The 21,901-nt window shown below is 32.7% G+C and overlaps 1 protein-coding gene across 10 annotated transcripts in view; it reads right to left on the bottom strand.

Annotated features, from left to right (window-relative positions):
• The window catches only part of USP34 (ubiquitin specific peptidase 34), a 357,595-nt gene that overhangs the window by 225,895 nt on the left and 109,799 nt on the right, over positions 1–21,901 (bottom strand). For 9 of the 10 annotated variants that reach the window (XM_056813961.1, XM_056813959.1, XM_056813952.1 and 6 more), the window contains 3 exons: positions 14,802–14,869; positions 10,647–10,839; positions 9,823–9,884 (listed from right to left, as the gene is read on the bottom strand). In XM_056813961.1, the coding sequence (XP_056669939.1) occupies positions 9,823–9,884; positions 10,647–10,839; positions 14,802–14,869 (323 nt within the window). Of the gene's footprint in view, positions 1–9,822; positions 9,885–10,646; positions 10,840–14,801; positions 14,870–18,879; positions 18,950–21,901 lie in introns of those variants that run through there. The other variant, XM_056813962.1, reaches the window with a different exon arrangement.

The following is a 21,901-nucleotide window of genomic DNA, read 5'->3' as shown; positions in this document are numbered from 1 at the left end:
TGTCCCTGGCTTATTCTACCATTTAAGCAAACATTTCCCTGATAAACTTTGTTAGATGGTTACACACTGACATACTGAATTATTATCCTATTTAGAATCTAAGTTTCATTGTACTAAGATTGTAATTCAATATTAACCACTGTCCATGTTTAAAGTTTACCTAATCCCTTAGCTACATCACATTCTCTATAAAATACTAGCTGTGATCAATAAACCTTTCCTCTGACTGCTACCAGCTTCACTGCCCTCCTGACATGTGTCATCTTTCTCCCCACAACTCATTCTCCTCAGCCCTTTGGGAACCCCAAATGTTTGTCAGGACCCCTTAGGATCCTATAACACAGTACTAATTCTTTGAGATGTAGTTCAAAAATTAAGGGCGTTCTTTAAAACAGCTTTTCCCAATACCCTTGGCCAGGAATCATACCTCCCAAACATCTTCTGAAGTCTTGGAACACTTTTCCCTCACTTCTTTTTTAATATCCCTAACACTTAAATAGATCAGAATCTCAATGTGGATGTTCTCTGTCATTTATGCTACTTCTTCCTCTGGTCCTATAATTCCTGTCAATATCTTCCTCCCATAATTAAGTGCCTTCTATAAGGTCTCGAGTATGTTTCCAAGCATTTGGCTAAAAATGTTGATGATAAATAAATGGGTGCAATTAAATAGTAAATGTTAAAAATATCAGATTTTGACATTTCGGGTTACAAACATCACTTAAATATCCATTCCTTTTGAGCTAAAAATTAGACTCCTCACAAAAATGAGGAAAATGTATTAAAGATTTCGTATCTAATCCTTAATTTCACATTTTAATGGTTCCCCCATTGCCTCAACTCCTGAATCAAAAAAAAAGGAAAAAACCACCTCAAAACATTTTGCAATATTTTCACCTGAATGCCTAATTTTTTAATTTGTAAAATTCTACTGGCAATTTAAAAAAAGTTTTGTTGTTCACCCATTTTTCAATTGTGTTTGACTCAGTAACCCCATCTACAATTTTCTTGGCAGGGTTATTAAAGTGGTTTGCCATTTCCTTGTCCAATTTTTAAAAATCAGTTCAGATTAATTGGCCCTTATTTCTAAGATCTACATATCATGAAAGAATGATTTAATTTGAACTATTCGCAGATAAAGTAAAATTTACAAAGAGCCATTAGTCACATTCCAAATACATAGAAACTTTCAATAGAAAGCATGTACAGGAGGAAGTGAGATGGCAAACAGTGCATATTGTAATGAACTGGAGCCCCAGTTCAAATCCTAACAAATATTTACTAGCTGTTTCACTATTTGACCATAGGTAAGTCAACTACAGTACTTAAACTCATAAAACTGTTATGATCAAAGCATTTGAATGTAAAGCATTAGAAAAATGAGATATTATTAGTTCTTTCACATTACTTTCTGTTTATAGACATCGGTTATGATTATTTACTGTTGAAGAAGTTTAGTTCAGGTGGCATTCCTTACTGTACTGATGTAATTTGACATAAAACACATTTAAATCTAAACAGTTATATGTTTGTTCACTATTATTATAATTTTGCCAAATTTATTATTTCCTGCATTGTAATTACTCTATGTATATTTTGTCATTATATTATTTTATTTACCACTGCTTTTTGGTATGCTAAATATTTCTCCCAGCAGAATTTTAGTTCCTTTAACACTACAGAATTATTTTTTTGCGTTTTTATCCTTAGCATCTAGCACTGAACCTAGCATATAGTAAATGCTTTTTTTTAAACTGAATCATTTAAACAAAATTTTAGATCATGCTATTGCTAAAGATTTATACTACAATTTTCAATTATTACTTACACTATACAGCTGTTAAAACTAAAACTGAAAGGCAGCCAGAACTTAAAAAGGTATTTACCTAGGACTGCAAATTATCTGACTTCAAAGCTGGAAAGGGGGAAATAATGGATTTAGCTTGAATGGCCCTCAGTGAAAATTGAACCTGAGAAGAGGAAAAGAGTCAAAAAAAAAATCTCTTTCAGTTCCTGCAGGACAGTCCTGAAAGATAACAAATTCTTAAAGAAAAAGGAAAAATAGATCCTGTCTCTTTTCCCACATAGGTAAGAAATTTGCAGGTACTGACTATATAGCTCTAGTATAAAAGCCATCTTATTTTTTTTTAAATTCAATAAAGGTCAAAGGATAAAAGAGCCATCATTACTCATGTACTTAATTCCACAATATCGGTCAACTTTGTACCTATTATGAAAGTAAAGGAAAATGTACCTCTTTCTCCTTTGAAGCTCTTAAGCTTTTATGATTCCCTTTATAGTTTAACATGAAACTCAAGAATGAGAATTTCCCAAGTAATAAGTTTACCAGCAATAATCTTTTGAGAGAACATATTTCATCCACAGTCATTTGTTCTACTTCTTTATAAGGAATAATTTCTAATCCTGAAAAGATATTATCAGTATGAGATGAAGAAATGAGTGTCCTCTCCTCCCAAAACATCTGTATTGAATGAAAGAGATGCTCAAGAAATGAAGTATAGTTCGGCCCCCATATCTGCAGTTTCACTTTTTAAAATTTCAGTTATCCATGTCTGATATAAATTGATATAAATGAATGTTCCTTTCATATCTCATCTCAAATTATAACAAAAGATTCACCTTCTAAACTAAAATAAACCTCTGTATCTTCTTTCCTGTTCTTAAAAAGGATCTATGTTGCTCCTTCTTAGAAAAAAGGCAAAACAAAAACAAAATATACCATAATATATAAAACAAACAATACACAAAGCAGTCATGAAGTATAAAACCAAGGAGTTAACATAAAAGAAAACAAAATTATCTAATTGTGCATTAAGTCATTTAGCTATTCAGGATAAGAGGTTTAATGTATGGGCCAGGAAAACCTGCAAAAGTATCTTTAACTTCATTATTCTATAAACATCTACAAAAATAAATGGCATATTTTGAAACTTTCAGATTGCTTTTTTTGAATTTTTAATATAATCTTGAAACCTGATAGCAAATACAGAGACAAAATAGCTTAAGTATAACCAAAAAACAAACTAAAAAACATAAAATCTTGAAAAAACTGGAGATGAACAATTCTTGTCAATTAAGAGAGCATATGAATTTGTATAGGAGAGTACCTTTATGTGTCTATAAGAAGTGAGTAAAAGTATAGAAATTAGCAGAAACAAAAAAAATTAGGGCAAGATCTAAGTAAAAAAAAAATCTAAAACTAACAAAAGGCAGTCTAAATCAGTTCTTGATTATTAAAAATAATTTCAAGCTTACCATATGCAAATGAATGCTGAAGGTATATTATTTCAGAATACTTAACTTTGCCTTTGAATTGCCCAACATAGTACTTCAAATAAAAACAATCTCTTTAGTTATAATAAATTCTAATATTTTAATCCTTCTCAGAAATATACATTATCAGGGGCAGGTGGGTGGCTCAGTGAATTGAGAGCCAGGTTAGAGATGGGAAGTCCTAAGTTCAAAGCTGGCCTCAGACACTTCTATAAGCTGTGTGACCCTGGGCAAATCACTTAACCCCACTGCCTAGTTCTTATCATTATTCCGGCCTTAAAACCAATACATACTATTGATTCTAAGGTGAAAGGTAAGGGTTTAAAAAAAGAAAGAAAGAAATATACATTATCATAAAAAGATCATTAAAATTATGTAACACTATAGATGTACATGCTCCACCTTCCTATTAAAGTCAAGTTAAACATCCTAGAAGTTTTTATATATTATATTGTTTAAAATATCTCTAATTTTATTTGGATATCTTAGTTTTTCAAAATTTTAAATCAATTTTTCCTGTGCTTAGAAATGTTATATTTTTAAGATCTTGATCAATGACACATGTAAAACCCAGTGGAACTGCGTGTTGGCTACAGGAGTGGGTTGAGAGGAGGGAGGAGAAAGAATATAAATCATGTAACCATGGAAAAACACTCTAAATTAATTAATTAAATAAAATTTTTAAGGCAAAAAAATTTTATAAAAAGTATTAGCCAAATCTTTTAGCAATGTTTTATTTTAGACATTTGGCAATCACCAACAAAAAATTCTAAATAAATGTTAAAACTACATATTTTCCATCCAAAAAGAAAAACAGAACACTCAATTATAGTATAGTATAAACATTACAATAACATTAAACTACTTGGTAATATTATATTGCAGAAGAATATAAAACTTGAATTATTAACTTTTTGTTTGCCTCAGTTTCCTACACTGTAAAGTTGGGATAATAACATCTGCTTCCAAGAGTTATGTCAATACAAGTGATGGGGCTCTATAAGAATAGTCTTACTTATTATTAAAGAACTAGTTAAAATTATATAGCAAAATAATCAAGAAGACTACATGGAAAATATATTCTATCAAGCCTTAAAACATATAAAGTTATTTTAATTCTTCTACTTCCCATAAGAATCTTAGGAATCAACATATGGTTTATGTCAACCAACCTTGTAGGGCAAAAACTTAAGTCCATTAAGTTTTTTTTATAAAATTAAGACCAACACTGGACAATTTAAAATACTTAACTACATTTTTAACAGATCCTCAAGCTTTCATATTCAGAAAAAAATAGCATCAGGTTTCATTTGCCGCATTATATGTCAGAGATACCATTTGATGTAAATAGTTTCATCTGGCATGCAACTGGAACTGCAAAGTTAAACTTTTATCGTCTGTCAAAGGAACATGTCATATACCTTTTAGAAAGAAAGAAAGAAAGAAAGAAAGAAAGAAAGAAAGAAAGAAAGAAAGAAAGAAAGAAAGAAAGAAAGAAAGAAAGAAAGAAAGAAAGAAAGAAAGAAAGAAAGAAAGAAAGAAAGAAAGAAAGAAAGAAAGAAAGAAAGAAAGAAAGAAAGAAAGAAAGAAAGAAAGAAAGAAAGAAAGAAAGAAAGAAAGAAAGAAAGAAAGAAAGAAAGAAAGAAAGAAAGAAGGAAAGAAAGAAAGAAGGAAAGAAAGAAAGAAAGAAAGAAGGAAAGAAAGAGCTAAACTGAAGATTAAAGTTAAAATAGGAATAAGTAACAAAACAATATTTCAGAAGGGAAAAAGGGAAAGATTAAGATTATGTAATAATTAATAACAATACTGGTGTTGTATTCCCTTTGGTTTTTTCCTCTGGACTTGTAATTTCATTGTTATAGGGAATGCAGGTTAATACCTGGTCTACAATTTATAATCTTGGTTCCTAGCTGGCACTAAGAAATTAAATCATTAACAAAGCTATTACTTCCCTGGCAATTTGAGAGATGAAGAATGAGAAAGTAAATCAGCTCACATTTAAATCTTGGCTCTACCAGTTACTACCTGTATGACTTAGTGGAATCCTTTCACTTCTCTGACCTTCAGTTTCTTTCTCCTCCATAAAAAGGGATAAGTGGAGAAAACTGGTCTAGAATAATTTCTGCTGTGCCTTCCAGTTCTAAATCTATGATCCTATACATACCATGCTACTGATTATATAAAAGAAAATAAAGATTTCTACTGCTGTCAGGCTTGCAAAGTTCTCACCTAAACCCTATAGTTAATGTATGAAAGTTAGCCCAACAGATAACTGGTCTTTCACAGATAATAATATAGAGATGCAAAAAAGGGAAGGGACTAGACCACTATTCCAGAGTAATTAAATCCAATTAAACATAGGACTTGAACCAAGCCTTCCTTTCTCAGTACTGAATGATGAATCCAGCACTCACCATGGGGACAAAAGACCTCATCAAATTCCAGCAGACTAAGTGAGAAGAAGCTAGGGTGGCGTGGGGGGTGGGGAGAATACCTTAACATGAGAGATATATATATAGATAATTTCTTTAGATGGGAATTTCCTATAATAATGAAATCACAAGCCCAATTCCACAACAAAAGAGATAGCTGATTACAAAGAAGTTTTTAGAATATATAAGTATTTTATATCAGGTTATACACACACAGAAAAAAGTAAAAGAGATAGCTTATGCTCTACTTCCCAAATTACTGAAAGCTGCCAAAAGGGTTTCACATTTCTTGTTCCATAGCTTAATAAATTCCAGTTCAACATTTACATTTTCAAGAAAAATCACGAGAATACAAAGAAAATTGTAAATTAAAGCATGTGACAGTAACTGAACTACAGAAACAGAAGTATCATAGAAAGGTTATTGCCACTGATACAAACATTCTCCCTACCTTTTATTTTTAACTAAAGCAATTTAGCTATAATTTATATATACTGCTTTAAACTTGGTAATACAATTTATATACATTGTCATTTTATATGCAACAAGGTGGCAAAGTAGAATCATGAACATGACCTCTTCCCTTACACTTGTAGAATAAGAATAACATCATCTATCTCCTAAGGATCAAATAAAATAATATGTGATGTACTTTGTAGACTATTAAAAACATATTGTAAATGTTAATTATTATTATCATCATTTGATCCTCACAATAGCACTATACAGTACTGTTGTAATACCCCTTCAACAGATAACAAAAATATAGCTAACATTAACCAACTTGCCTGGGGCCCTAATATCAAGTAAGTATCTGAGACAGGATTCATATCTGGAATTTTATGACTAATTCAACCATCCCATTTGCTATATATCATGTTGTTATTCAATTCTATCTGATTCCTCATGATCCCATTTTTAAAATGAGGTCACTGAGGCAAACAGAATTAAGTGACTTACTGAGAGTCACAGGGCTAATAAGTGTCTGAGGCCAGATTCTGAACTCAGATCTTCCTGAATACAAGCCAGACACTCTATCTACCATATCTCCTTGCTGCCCATGACTATATCACAATTCTGAATTTTAGATTTACTCCACCCTGCTTATAGTCTTTAGAATTCTAGCAACCAGGAATGTATACACCCCCACTTAAGGATTAACTGTAGGAGAGGATGGTCTGTGACCTGTCTGTGCTAGCAAGTGACAAATCAGAAACAACTGATTGACCCCCTGGGCTGTCCTAAGTCAAGCTTAAGCCAACATTGGCACATGTGAGACACAGGAAATGATGTAAAGAACTGCCTCTATGTTTCGCATCACTTCCTGTGAGGGGGACTTTGAAGCTTTTGTGGATGTGAGCAGTGGATTTTGACTTGGAGGAGCTCTGAAGCGTGGGTCTAGGTGAGACAGCTTCCCTGAATGGCCACATGGTGAGTGATAAGGCTGACTCCCCTTTCTCTTGACCCTTCTGAAGGTTCCAGTCTCCAAGGAGGCCCCTCATCTTGAAGGAGGCCCTCCTAGGTAGAAGCAAGTTAGATTTAATCTTCTGAGAAGGCCCCCTTGGCTGAGAGGCCTCTGAACTCCCCCTGGCTCAGGCCAGGCCGGAGTAGATCTTTACCCTTTTCCCTCTTTCTCCTTCTTCTTAATTTCTTCCTTCTACTGTAAATAAACCACCATAAAATCCCATTCTGACTTGAGTATTTCATTGGGATTTAGAATTTAAATCCCTGGAGACCACTAAATAATACATTCAAACTCAACCCTAAATTTTACCCTTCACACAATGTCCTGCAAAATGAGCTAGCATCTAAACTCAGGAATTATCCTTCCAACTTTCATTATTTTTATTAAGCTAAAATTTTAAAAGTTCAAGAAATGGGACAAATATTCAGATATATTTCATAATACTGTTAAGTATGTCCTATAATAACAAAGAATTAAAATTGAACAAATATTTGTAGGACACATTTCCTTTTGGTTTGGGGTTAATATAACAACTATCAAAAGGTATATGACCACTGTTACAGGTATAATTAAAGAAACAAAATTACAGCTCAAAAGTTACTTAGTTTAAATATAAGATTAATAAATAAAAGGCAGTGTGAAGAGATGGGAAAGAAACTTATAAAGATACAGATTAAACTGACAAGAATGAGATTAGGAGGCAAGTTTTAAAGACAAACATGAAACAAAACAGTCTTGTATTTCAATTAATCACATATTGTCAAAGTAATAGTTTCTACCTAAGAAACATTTTGTGAGATTTTTTTAACAGAAATGGCCTTAGCTAGAATATTAAATTTTAAGTATAAAATCATATTAATTATAAACATAAGCATACTACAAGAATGTTTGCTAAATTTTAGTTATATGTTCCCATCCATAACTCTCTCCCTAGGAAAGAAAGGCAACCTCTTAACCACAATCTTAGATACTACTTAATATACAGTATATATTTTAAACTTCTTACAGTGGAAAGTGTTAAGATTTCTACATCCTTCCATGCACATAAAATAAATGGTCCCATAGTCTAGTAAATAAATACTTATAATATCTTCTCCCAATACACAACTCTAAATTGAAGATGGGAGCTAATCAATTAACCAAGAAGCATTTAATATGTGTTGGCTACACGACAAGTATTAAACTAGGTTCTAATACAAAGACAAAAATGAACAAATGTTTCCTGCTCTCAAAGACCTAACAACCCATTAAGGGAGACAATATAGTCACATAAGCCTATGTGAAATATATACATAATAAATATAATGCAATTTCAGGGAATGATACCATTATCTAGGAGGATAAAGAAAAGCTTCATGTAGAAGAAAACATGCTGAGCTTTAAAGGAAGCTAGGAATTCTAATAAATAAGAAGTATATTATATTAAGAGGCAACTGTCAAAACAAAAAGGCACAAATATGAGAAATAGCATGTATACTAGAGAATAGCAAGAAGGCCAACTTGAGTAGACTTGAGTATGTGAAAGGAAGTAACATGAAATGCGGGAAAAATTAAGTTGTAGGTAGGTGGTGAAAACCTTCAAAGATTTCAAAAAGAAGTGTTCATATTGATCTTAAAAGTAATAGAGAGCAATGGAGTTTATTGAGCAAGAGAGTGATGTGTCAAAGTTGAGCTTTAAGTACATCACTTTGACGGCTGAATGTAGGATAGAAAAAGGGTCATCTTATACTCTTAAAGAAAAAGCCATTACAATTACCTACTAAACAGACACAATTCCAGGCAACTTTCCTTTCAATTTCCATCCCACAACCTGTGTCTGAAAAGGGGACCAATTTTAACTAAACATGCTTTTTATTCTTTTTAAATATTTTATTTATTATAAAGTATCACTATCTAATTTTCCCTACTTGATCGCTTTCTGAGCTAATACATAAAAGGAATCTTAATATGTTTACCACTCTTTTTTAATAGTTAAAATGTTTTCTTCATTATTGTCATCCTTATTTAATTGTTCATTATTCCTATAATGGCAACATTTTAGAGATAAAGAAATAGAATTTCTTGAACTCTAAAAATATCAGTCCCTTGATACTTCTTTCAGGAATAATTGACATGAGGTTAAATATTTATCTATAATACAACACTAACAGGTAAATTAATAAGGGAAAAGAGAGACTGGTCTATGTACTTACATGTGGATATAAACATCAGTTTGATGATAAAGTGAAAATATAAACTATAAGTGTATAATCTTTTCTTGGAAACTGACTTTTAAGAAATTATTTCCAAGACTAGAACTAATATAGTTAATATGAGCATTGTTTAAAAAGAGATATGTCAATGCTACAAACTTTAAATTTCTTTCCCGAATGTCATTTCTGTTTTTTTCAACAAACATACGTGAAATTATTAAAACTATAGAATTAAGGTAGAATTTTAAATTTAATTGATTTGAAGGACTTTAATTTAAAATATACCGTGAAGTCATGAAACAAAGCACTTACAGGAGACACCTTAAATCAGTCATATATATCACTGAAAAATCTATAACCACAAAAGACCATATTAGTAGATATAAATCTGACTACAGTATACCTGTGGATAAGTGTTCAAAATTATATTTTTACTTACGTTTCTGTGTCTGAAACTAGGGATTCATTATTGCACACATCATTGAAAGTGTGAAGCTGATTCTGTGATTAGAAAAAAGAAATCACTTAAAAATACAGCCAGGAAGGTCTTCCTACCACTTATTAGAAGTATTAAGAAGTATTAACATTTAGAAAAATTAGATTAAAATATTATTTTTTAAAAACCAGGTATATACATATTCAACTCTCTCAATTCATTATATCATCATAAGAAAAAACTGAGAAGCCAAAGCAATATTTAAAAAACCAGTTAAGAAAAATTTCAATGAAATTTAATCCTTGGTTTATCAACAACCTATATCACAGATAAATTCAGAAATGTTGCCAACATTAATTAAAAAAAAAAACAAAACTTCTAAGAAACTTGAAAACCAAAAGATTTTTCAACAACTTGATTTAAAAAGTTCTCTGAAAATGCTTTACTTACCTCTCCAATGTTTTTAAAAGGAACTCAGAAGTATGAAAGCTAAAATAGCTGACTTATTTTCAAGGGAAAAAATATCAAAAGATTTTTGAGTATTTAGTCAATGACAAATCTAGCACTTGGAATTCACTAGGCAAGAAATGCATAATGGAATTGATCAAAACTATTTTTTAAAAAATCCCTATTGGTTTAAGATTTCTATAAGTTAAACGCAATGGAGAATCTCAATGTTCCTTTTACAACTAAGTCCCAATCAATAATAAATCATTGTAGTAAGTAATTTTAAAAGATAAAGAATTAGATGAATTTCAATCTTAATTTCTACCCTAGGCAAACAAAAATGTATTCAAAATAAATTACAAAAAGCACATGTAACTTACTGTTATTTGACTTAATCCAGCCAGCCTCATAGTCAATGTGGGTGACATAAAGTATTTAAATGCAAGATCAAGGCTTTCTTTATCAAAGCATAAGGCTGTATCCAATGGTTCTTTCACTGTGCTCCACATTAAATCAGCCATGTTTCTAGCAGCACTCTGTCTTAAGTCCTGGTCAGAAAGTTTGCATAAATACCTAAAATAAATATTAAAAATGTGAAGGGAGGTAGCCTCATGGTAGTGGATCTCAAACTATATTATCAATCAATAATCATCAAAACAGTCTGGGACTGGCTAAAAAATAGAATGATGTATCAATGGAATAGATTAGATATACAATATGCAGGGGTAAATGAACTTAACAACCTAGTGTTTGAAGATTCCAGCTTTTGGGATAAGAACTCACTATTTAACAAAAATTACTGGGAAAACTGGAAAAAAGTATGGCACAAACTAGGTACAATTTTCTCATATCCTATGCCCATATTGGCAACACGATGGAGCATGTGCCAGAGAGGACTACTCCTCTCCCCATCTCCACGCATGTCTGAGGACATTTCTCACATCACCCACCCCTCTGCCCAGCTGTCCAATGGGAACACTTCCTTCCTCCCCTATCTGGGGGTAAGACAGGACTCACATGTACTATGAAGGTTGCAGTTTGGGCACTCAGTTTCTAAAAGGTTCATAGTCACTGTCCTATATTTACCAAAATAAGATCAAAATGATCTATTTTGTTATTTAGATATAAAGAGTGACACCATAAATAAATTAGGGGAATATAGGATAGTTTACCTGACAGATCTATAGAGAAGGGAAGAATTTATTACTAAACAGGACAGAGAGAATTTTAAGATATAAAATGAATAATTTTGATTATATTAAATTAAAAGGCTTTTGTTCAAACAAAACTGATGTAAACAATATTAGAAGGGAAGCAACAAATTGGGTTGGGGGTGGGTTTAATAGTAAATTTCTCTGATAACAGCCTAATTTCCCAAATTTAAAGAGATTTACATCAAATTTATAACAATACAAGTCATTTCTCAACTGATAAATGGTCAAAGGATATGAACAAGCAGTTTTCAGATGAAGAAATTAAAGCTATCAATAATTATATGGAAAAATATTTTAAATCCCTCTTTATTAGAGAAATGCAAATTAAAACAACTTTTAGGTACCACCTCATACATATCAGAGTGACCAATATGACAGTAAAGTGATAAATGTTGGAGAAGGTATGGCAAGTTGGGACACTAACACATTCTTGGTGGAGTTGTGAACTGATCTAACCATCCTTGAAGGCAAATAGAACTAGGGCTATAAAACTGTGAAGACCAATTGATCATTTAAGATCATCACTGGGTCTATATACCAAAGAGATCATAAAAAAGGGGAAGGGCCTACTTGTGCAAAAATATTTATTTTGTGGTGGCAAAGAATTGAAAATTGAAAAATTGAGGGGTTGTCCATCAATTGGGAAATGGCCGACCAAATTGTGGAATATGTCAGTGATATTTTACTGTAAGAAATGATAACCCGGATGATTTCAGAAAAAGTTAGAAATATCTACATGAACTGACACAAAAAGAAATAAGCAGAACCAAGAGAAGACTGTACACAGTAGCAACAATATCAACAAAGTCAACTGAAAAATTAGCTACTCTCAATAATACAATGATCAGGGACAATTCTGAAGGGTTGATTATGACAAAGAAAACTATCCACATATGGAGTCAAAATGCAAATAAGAGAATGATTTTTCACATTAGCTTATTTGGTTTTATTTGGAGGTTATGATTTTACTAGAGTATTCTCTTACAAAAATCAACAACATAGAAATAGGTTTTGCATAATACATATAACTCATATCAAACTGCTTATCAGTCATAGGAAGTGGGAGAGAAGGAAGAGAGGGAGACAATTTGGATCAAATAACTTCAGAAAACTTAAGTGGAAAATTGTTATTACCTACAAGTTGTAAAATAAAATCTTTGAATGAAAAATAATAAATAAATTAGAAAGAGAGACAGATCTGTAAATTAACTCTACCTAAAATCTTTAAAATATTCAATCAGAAAAATTCTAACTACTTGCTATAAAAACAGTCTTTCAAACTAATTTAATGAACAAATACAAATAAGTTCCAAAAGTCATGACAGTAATGTTAGAAGGAAGTTGGGGGGAGGGGGATTTCAAAGAAAAGAACAGATTTATAATCAAAGTCAAAGTGAATATAATAGCAATCTACAAATGGTACACATTCCAAAAATGTCTTTTTGTGGTGTATTGATGAGCAAAAATGAGACAGGAATTTTGATTAGAATAGAACATTTAGCAAAGATATAGTCATTTCCTTAAATTTTTTCCCTGCCACAATAGAACTAACTCAGAAATATAACAAGTGAATTGACTAATTCAATCCACAGATTTTTAAACATATGTGCTTTGTCAATAATTTTTAAAAAATACAAGAACTCAGTTTGTTTTCCACAATGTTAATGCTTGAAAACAAGAGGGAATTCCTAATAGAAATATAGTAACAAAGGCTCCATGGCAGAACGTCATTATTTTTACTATAATATAATTTTACTAAAATGACTATACTTAATATTTACATTCCTAGTCTGTAAGAGCTAGAGAAGAAATAATCAATGGATCATCATCTTTAAGTGAAAAAAAAAGGAAAGAGCAAAAGAAATATAGATTAGCTCTTCCCTTCCCTCTCCCTCACAACGCTCTAGTAATAATATTAGTTCATTAGCCAAGAAAGCACAAAAGTACACAGGTCTATCCCTTTCAAGAGATCACAAATTTAGATAAGGAATGAAAACTAAGAAAACTATGAAGAGAATAGCTGAGGACCAAACTTTCACAGTATCATTATTTGAAACAGATTATAAATGCTTGGTGATGATACTATTGAGTACCAATCATCATATTAAAATAAGAAAATAGAAGCCCAGAGATGTTATATAATGGGCTTAAGGTCACAGAGAAAGCACCGTGTGAAGAGAGTGGTGTATGCAGGAAGCGGTAGTATGGTGGATAAAGCGTGGGATATGGAAGCAGAAAGATAGCTTAAAATTTGCCTTTGACACTCCCTACTAATCACAATCCCAGGCAACAGGAGTCAAAAAAGAAATAATGAAAACCTGGGTGGCCCTGAACTAGTAACTTAAACCTCTATGTGTCTCAACAAACACCTAGGACTTATCTTTAAGTAAATATTTACTAAAATTAAAGAAACAGTTAAAGAAAATAGATAATGGAGTTTAAAAATTGGCAGAGACCTCCTATCATCTAGTTTGACTCATTAACTTTAGACATTGAAAATCTGAGCTACAAAAAGAAGATGTGAAAGAGGTCAAACAAGCAGAGCTACTGTACAGGCAGCTATATGAAATAGTAATAAAAAAAAACCAACTAACTTTACTTGTATTTATAGGAACCTAAGAGTTTATTTGTGGTGAACAGCATCTAAGTAGAATTTAGTACCTAAGATGGTTGGAATTCAGTTCAACTGCATAGCTCTATTACAGTATGCTTGGAACAGCTGATTTCAAAATAAGCCAAAATTTATTATTAGGTAACAGAAAAAATAAATGAACAATTAACTGAGCTAAAAGAGAAATATGGCAATGCTGTAATACCAAGTGCAAGGGGCAATAAAGATTCCCCCACAATCCTACAGACTATTATAGCTCAAAAAACTTGGGAGACAATTTAAAATTCCATTCACTATTCTGGTGATTGATGATCATGTGTGACCCTGACTAAGCCACAGGCCAGGTTTTGGGGACTCCTTTTATTCATCTCTAAAATTAGGAAACTAGCCCATCTCTAGGTCTATGCCCTATAATCCTAAAACCATCTTTGGCAGAGGATAGCATGCAATAGAAGCTACCAGCCTCTCCAAACCTCCTCTCCCCTCAAAGAAATGAAAGAAACTATTTTTCCATTAGGAAAATAGTTCCTAAAATAGATTCCAAAAATGACGTTTAAAAAACATAACAAAAGCAACATGGAAGTAATAATAAAATCTAAGCCTCGAACTCCAAAAAAATTGAGGAACTTCCTAGCTCTGATAATAAATATAATCATTCACATCACATAATATGATACAATTATTAAATTAACTTAAAAATGAAAACTTACCTGATAACATAGGTCCTAAATGGAATAATATGCTGCATGACAGCAGGTATATGCAGCCATATTCTAATCTATGAAAAAATAAAAGGATGTTATTTTCTAAACAACTACATAATAAAGATCACAAGCAAACAAATATATAAAACTGATACAGTTTAGTATCTTGCCATTCAAAAAGGCACATTTCACTTGTATAGTCTATAGGATAAAAGAGGCAATGTGGTTTAGTATTAGTAGAGAGCTAACCTCAGAGCCTGGAAAACCTGGTTCAAGTACAAATTCTGGTATATATATATACATATATATATATGTGTGTGTGTATATATATATATACATATACATATATATGTGTGTGTGTATATATATATATACATATACATATATATGTGTGTGTATATATATATATATATATATATATATAAAAGCTATATGACTAAGAACAAAATCATTCAACCTCTTAGTATTTTAGGCGACACTCTAAAGACAATAAATAGTAAAAAAGGAGATGAGCCTCACTGAAAGAGGAAGTATTCAACTGATAGCTCCTTATAGCAATGAAATAAAAGATTCCCATTCCTATCACCCATTCTAAAAGAAGGCATGTTAAATGCAAAATAGATTTTTATATTTAAAAAAATTATAAACAACTCATTTTTTTAAGGTAACACATTGAAAAGTATCACAAACTCCTCTGGTTTATTATAATCTTGACTGTAATCTACCTTTCCAGACTTCCTGAACATTATTTACTCTCTTTTTACAAATGTTTCACTCAAAATGACCTTGTTCTTTTTCTTACATGGCATTCTATATCCTTATACATAGACAAGACAACCCCATGCTCAGAAAAAAATTCTCTCCTAAATCTCACATAGTAGGGTTCCTTAGGCTCTGTTTAGGCTCTTCCCACCTGCTACAGGTATCAAAATACATCCAACAAATTTATGATCTCTCCTCTTATCCTATACAGTAGCACTGGTTGTACAATCACCAAATATTTATAAAGAGTTTTGCTAAGCCCTAGTAATTAGATCAAGCAAAATCAAGTCCCTGCTATTAAATTCTTTTTTTTTTTTTAAACCCTTACCTTCTGTCTTGGAGTCAATACTGTGTATTGGCTCCAAAGCAGAAGAGTGGTAAGGGCTAGGCAATGGGGGTCAAGTGACTTGCCCAGGGTCACACAGCTGGGAAGTGCCTGAGGCCAGATTTGAACCTAGGACCCCCCCCCCCCCCCCCCCGTCTATAGGCCTAGCTCTCAATCCACTGAGCTACCCAGCTGTCCCCTTTGCTATTAAATTCTAAGGAAAAGAGAGGGAAGAAAAATGAAGATTAGACACACATGCAAGAGGTGATTTATCTAACTCTTCAAAGAAGACAAGGAATCTAAAAAGGCACATGTTAGAAAGAAAAGCATTCCAGGCTTGAGGGAGAGCCAATGCATAGGCATGGAAATGTGAGATTAGGTACACTATCTGTGAGGAATAAAAAGGAGACTATTGGAGGTAGATCACAGAGACCCCCAGGGGGGTGGAAGGGGGAAAAACGAGGACTATATAAGAAGAGTGGAAAGATAGGAAGAAGCCTGGTTGCGAACAGCTTTAATTGTCAAAGAAATTTTTTTGATCTTGGGTATAATAGGGAGCCATTGCAGTTTAAGTTTAGTATTATAGAAATAATATTTTCAGGGGCTTTTCCTAGGTTACTAAGGCAAAACCATCTAAATAAATAAGCAATCTCATCCTATCACATCTCCAACAGATTTCCACTCTATCATCTTCAATTTCTACCTCTACACTGGCTCCTTCCTTCTCTACTGCCTACAAATATGCCCAAATCTCTCCCAGTCTCAAAAAATCCTCACTTGATCAATTCATAATCACTTCACCAGGTGAGCTCCTATAGATTTAATTATCATCCCTAAACAGATCATTCTCAAAGCTATAAATCCTGTCCTAAGCTCTCTACTGGCCTCAGTCTCACATCACCAACTGTCTTTCAGACAAGTCAAAATAGATTAAGATATCTGGAAGACATCTTAAGTTCAATATGTCTAAAACGGAACTCATTTTTCCCATAAAACCATCCTACCTCCTTCCAAATATCCCTATTACAGTTAAGGATACTAGCATATCCTCCCAGTCCCCATGCTCAAATTCCTAGGTGTCATTCTTAATTCCTCATGGCCTTTCAATTATAATATTCAATCTGTTGTCACGGCCTGACAATTTCACACTTGCAATACTTCTTAAATATATCTTCTCTCTCTCTCCCTCTGATATTACCAACACTCTAACAAAGGCCCTCTTCATCCCATGTTTTTGGACTATTGCAAAAGTCTGCTTGTTGGTCTACCTGCCACCTCCACACTCCAATTCATCCTCCATTCCTACACCAAAATGATTTTTTAAAGTAAGTTGTTTAAAACAACAACAACAACAACAACAAAACCTAACCCAATAAAGACTTCAATGAGACATCATTTAAAAATCATTGAGGGAGGTAGCTGGGTGGCTCAGTGGATAGAGAGCCAGGCCTAGAGATGGAAGGTCCTGAATTCAAATCTGACCTCAGACACTTCCCAGCTGTGTGACCCTGGGCAAGTCACTTAACCCCCATTGCCTAGTCCTTACCATTCTTCTCCAAGATGGAAGGTAAGGTTTTAAAAAAAAACCTAAAACATCTGATTAAAAAAAAAGTCCGGACACTATTTCAAGAAATCATTAATCAAAACTGTACATATCTATTAGAATGAAAGGGGTAAAGTAAATAAAGAATCTGCTTCTAAAAGTATTCCCAAAGAAAAAGTCCCAAGAGTCTAATAGCTAAAATCCAGAGCATCTAGGTCATAGAAAAAAATACTACAAACATCCAGAAAGAAGTACCAAAGGACTATGTCAGGACCACTAAAAAGCTAGCTAACAGCTTCTACTATAAGTCTATAAATGAGATGTTGCAGTAGTAGTGGTGGTGTTGGTGGCTGTAGTAATAGTTGCTGTAATAGTAGCAGCTAGTGTATATATATTGCCTACTCTGTACCACATGCTATGCTTTACACATATCTCACCTGGCAATTCTGCAAAATTGGTGCTATTATTATCTCATATTACAATTAAGAAAACTGAAGCATAAGGTCAAATTATTTATCCAACGTCACACAGCTACTATCTGAGGTTGCATTTAAAACTGTGACAAGACAGTGATCTAAGTATAAATAATTAGTTGGGGGCAGCTAGCTGAGTGGATGGAGAGCCAATCCTGAAGACAGGAGGTTCTGGGCTCAAATCTGCCTCAGACAATTCCTAGCTATGTGACCCTGGGCAAGACACTTAACCTCAACTGCCTAGCCCTTATTGCTCTTTTGCCTTGGAACTGATATTTAGTATTCATTCTAAAACAGAATGTAAGGGTTTAAAAATAAAAATAATCAGCCAGCTATGGGATGAGCCCTGCATTGCTAATTTCCCTTTTCTAGTTGTTAAAAATCAAAAAACATTTAGGAAATTTTACTATGGTCTAAGCACTACACAAAATGCTAGGGATACAAAGAAAAGCAAATGACAATCCCAATTCTCAAGAGGCTCACAATCTAATGGAGGAAGAATACATAAAAAGTAGCAGAAAAAGTCGAGGACAGGGGAGGCTAACAAGGAGAATACTCAGCACAGGGCAGGAACATATAATCTAGAAGGAAATAATAATATAGCTATCCTTGTGCCTCCTCCCTAAATACAGGATCTGGGAAGAGTTCTACAATTTCCATCCCTCAACCCACTCTAGTTAGAACCTGGAGAGAGGAACCCAGAAGCATTGGTTATTGAGGTGTGGTAAGTTTCAGAGTTGATATAATCTTGCTGGAAGATGAATTTTTAAAGATCATGATCAAATCCAGGAGAGCAGCTAGGTAGGAAATCATAATTTTCATTGTCTATGACATTATTTAGCACTTGCTATAGGTCCAGTACCTAATTCTGTTTCAGAAAAAGCATTCATGACATAAAAGCATGAAGGTACTGTCTGAAAAAGTCTGCCTTGTTCCTTAATCCTGAACTTTGCTTTTCTCATTATTTCTCATCATCCTCACCTCTTCCCACCTTTGCCTTGAAGTCACCAAGTATCAAAGCATTATGTTGACTTAATTTGAAGTTAATTAATCAGATCTTCATAGAATTTCTCTACCTCTTCACCATCTGCAACTGATATTGATACATACACTGTAATTATTTTTATAGTGTTCTGTTAACAAATATTTAATATGAATACTGCAAAATGAGATGACCAAAGATCCTATTAAATATCTGTTATTGCTGCTGGACAAATAGTAAAGGAAATTACACCAATTTATTTTCTCTCTAAGTAGTACCTATCCTTTATGACAAAGAAAACTTTAATAAGGTGTAAGTATATGCTTTACACTAGGGACAAAAATATAAGCAAACAAGATAATTCCTGCCCTCAAAGAGCTTACATTTTAATGATGAAAGCAAAAACAGAAAAGAAAGCTTTGGGGGGAGGGGTTTATAAAGGGTAAGTAGACCCATATGTTAGAAGTTTAGTGACATGTACACAAAAGGCCAGGAAGTAGTATTATCTAAGTCTGACAAGAAAAAAGCTCATCTATCAGATCCAGAAGAATCATGGTTGAGATGGAAAAGGAGAGAAGGCAAGGATGATGGCCAAAGTATAAACAGCATGATAAAGAGATTACTTGAAATTTAGCTGCCACTTCATTCTCATTTCAGTTAGAGTTACAAAGTCAATATTGATATGAATCTACTCATCAGCAATTTCCTCACTTGGTTACTAAACAGGGATCTCATTCACAGAGTATCAATAACCAAATTAAAGCTTATAGATTGAATAAAAGCTGAATAACTGCTAGCAAACTTTTCCCTTTTCTACCATTGTGCCACTGTCACTATAAAAGCAAGAAGGGACCATAAGACGGTCATTTCATATTTTAATTTCATGGACAAAACTATGGTGCTATATGACCAAATACATTATTACCATCCATAAATATGCATTGCTAAGGGAAAAAAAAAACACAAGTTCATGACTTGCATCGCTATGGTCATAAAGCAATTTTGATAAACAATAAAACTAAAAATTTAGGTTTTAAATACAAAGGCAGTAGACATAGCTAAAATGAAGACTTTGGAAAAATACTAAGTGAGTTATTAATATCTAGACCTATGCAAATAATAGATATTTTGTATCCAACTATTTATATAATGATAACTACCTGGGAAACATGAGTCTATAAAAATATCATTTTCAGATCTATTAACAGTTTGATTAATATCAAATATGTTCTAATGAACATAAAATACCTATAAATCATTACATGGCTTGTAACAGTCATTTGACAGATAAACATTTAAATAGATTTTTATGTTCACAAATTTAAAATTCATCTCCTATATATTCTTTTCTTTGATCTTTATAATAACCCTATGACATGAATGGTTTATTATTACCCTCCTTTTTAATAATGAAGAAATTGATTCATTGAGTTGCCCCTCACCCCAAAAAACCCAGCACTTCACAAAGAACATGGTTTATGAGTAGTAGGGTCCAGGCTTGAATTTTTGATACTGAGATTATTATACTATCAATCAATTAACAAGCATCTACAAAGCAATGTGTTAGGTGGTAGGGATAAAAATACAAAGAATGAAACAACTACTTCTCATAGTTTATAATCTGATGTAGGAATTAAGAAATAGACATAGAATTATAACATAAATATAATAAAATAAACTAAAACATAAAAATTAAACGCAAGACAGTATGGGAAGGAAGACATTAACATTTAAAGGTATGAGAAAAGGCTTTATAGAGAAGACATTGATTGATCTGTTTCTTTAAATAGGGAAGGACTGGGTGTGGTAACAGTAAGAAGGGAATAAGTTTCAGGAACATAGAATAGCCAATGTAAAAACAAAGAAATAGAGGTGAAGTGGCATGTAGGAGGAAAAGAGTCAAGTTTAGTTTGGCTAGACTATAGGGAGTAGAAAGGTAGGCAATGTATAATGAGGCTAGAAAGACAAGTTTGGTCCAAGTGGCACAGTGCTTTAAAAGCCAAACAAATGAGTTGATATTAAGCCAGTTCAAAGGTGCAGAGACATGAAATGGAATGATGTTTTGATGAATAGAAAGGTTAGACTGAATGGATCATAAAATAGGGGAAGGAGGTTTAATGTCCAATGAGGCTTGAAAGATAGTTTAGGGCCAGGTTGTGAAAGGGCTTAAAGGATAAAGAGGAGTTTATATTTTATCCTAAAAAAAACACAAAGACAGTAGAGCTAAATGAATAGGATAGTAACAGGGTCAAATCCATGAATCAGCAAAGTCCCTTTAGCAGCAGTATGTAAGATGGACTGATATAATAAAAACCTGGAAGGAAGTAAACCAATTATTAGTAGACTGTTGAAATAATTTAGCAAGAAGTGAAGAGGCATACATTAAGGTGGCTGCTTTATGAGTATAGAGAAGGATTTGTTCCTTCCTATATTGTTCAATTTTAAACACACATAAGCTAAAAAAATCCAAGATGAAGTTTACAGAGAATCTGTTTCACAGATAATTTATAAAATTGCTAATTTTCCATTAAAAGATTTTACAAAGCATACAAAGTACATGAACTCATTCATTGTACTCCTTTTGCTATGTTTAAGGAAAAGGCACACAATCAAAAGAATAATCTAGAGTAGACGCAGGCAGAAAATAATTATATACCAATCCTGACTTTTTTTTTTTATTGCAAAGGTATTTAAGGAAGTTTGTAGTTTTATCTTTGTCATTTTTTTCTTTTCCTTTTGGAGGGGTTGAGAGGTAAGGGTGGGATAGAAACAGATTCCTGGCTACTGTTGCTTGGAAAATGATCATGATGGAATTCTTGTGTTCAGAAGCACTCCTAGCTAACAGCTTCCAATAGATATGGGCAAAAAATAGGTCTTTATTTTGGTAAACCAAGTATTCATTCCTAGCGATAGAATAGTCAAATTTAACAATAAAACTGTGTCTTTGGTCTATTTTATATATTGAAAATGTAAGAAAATTAAAGCATATTGACTGAAAATATGGTTAACTAAAAAGTATTC

This window comes from Monodelphis domestica, chromosome 1 (assembly GCF_027887165.1).
Source record: "Monodelphis domestica isolate mMonDom1 chromosome 1, mMonDom1.pri, whole genome shotgun sequence".
Lineage (NCBI taxonomy): Eukaryota > Metazoa > Chordata > Mammalia > Didelphimorphia > Didelphidae > Monodelphis > Monodelphis domestica.
This window is presented reverse-complemented; position numbering and strand designations above follow the sequence as displayed.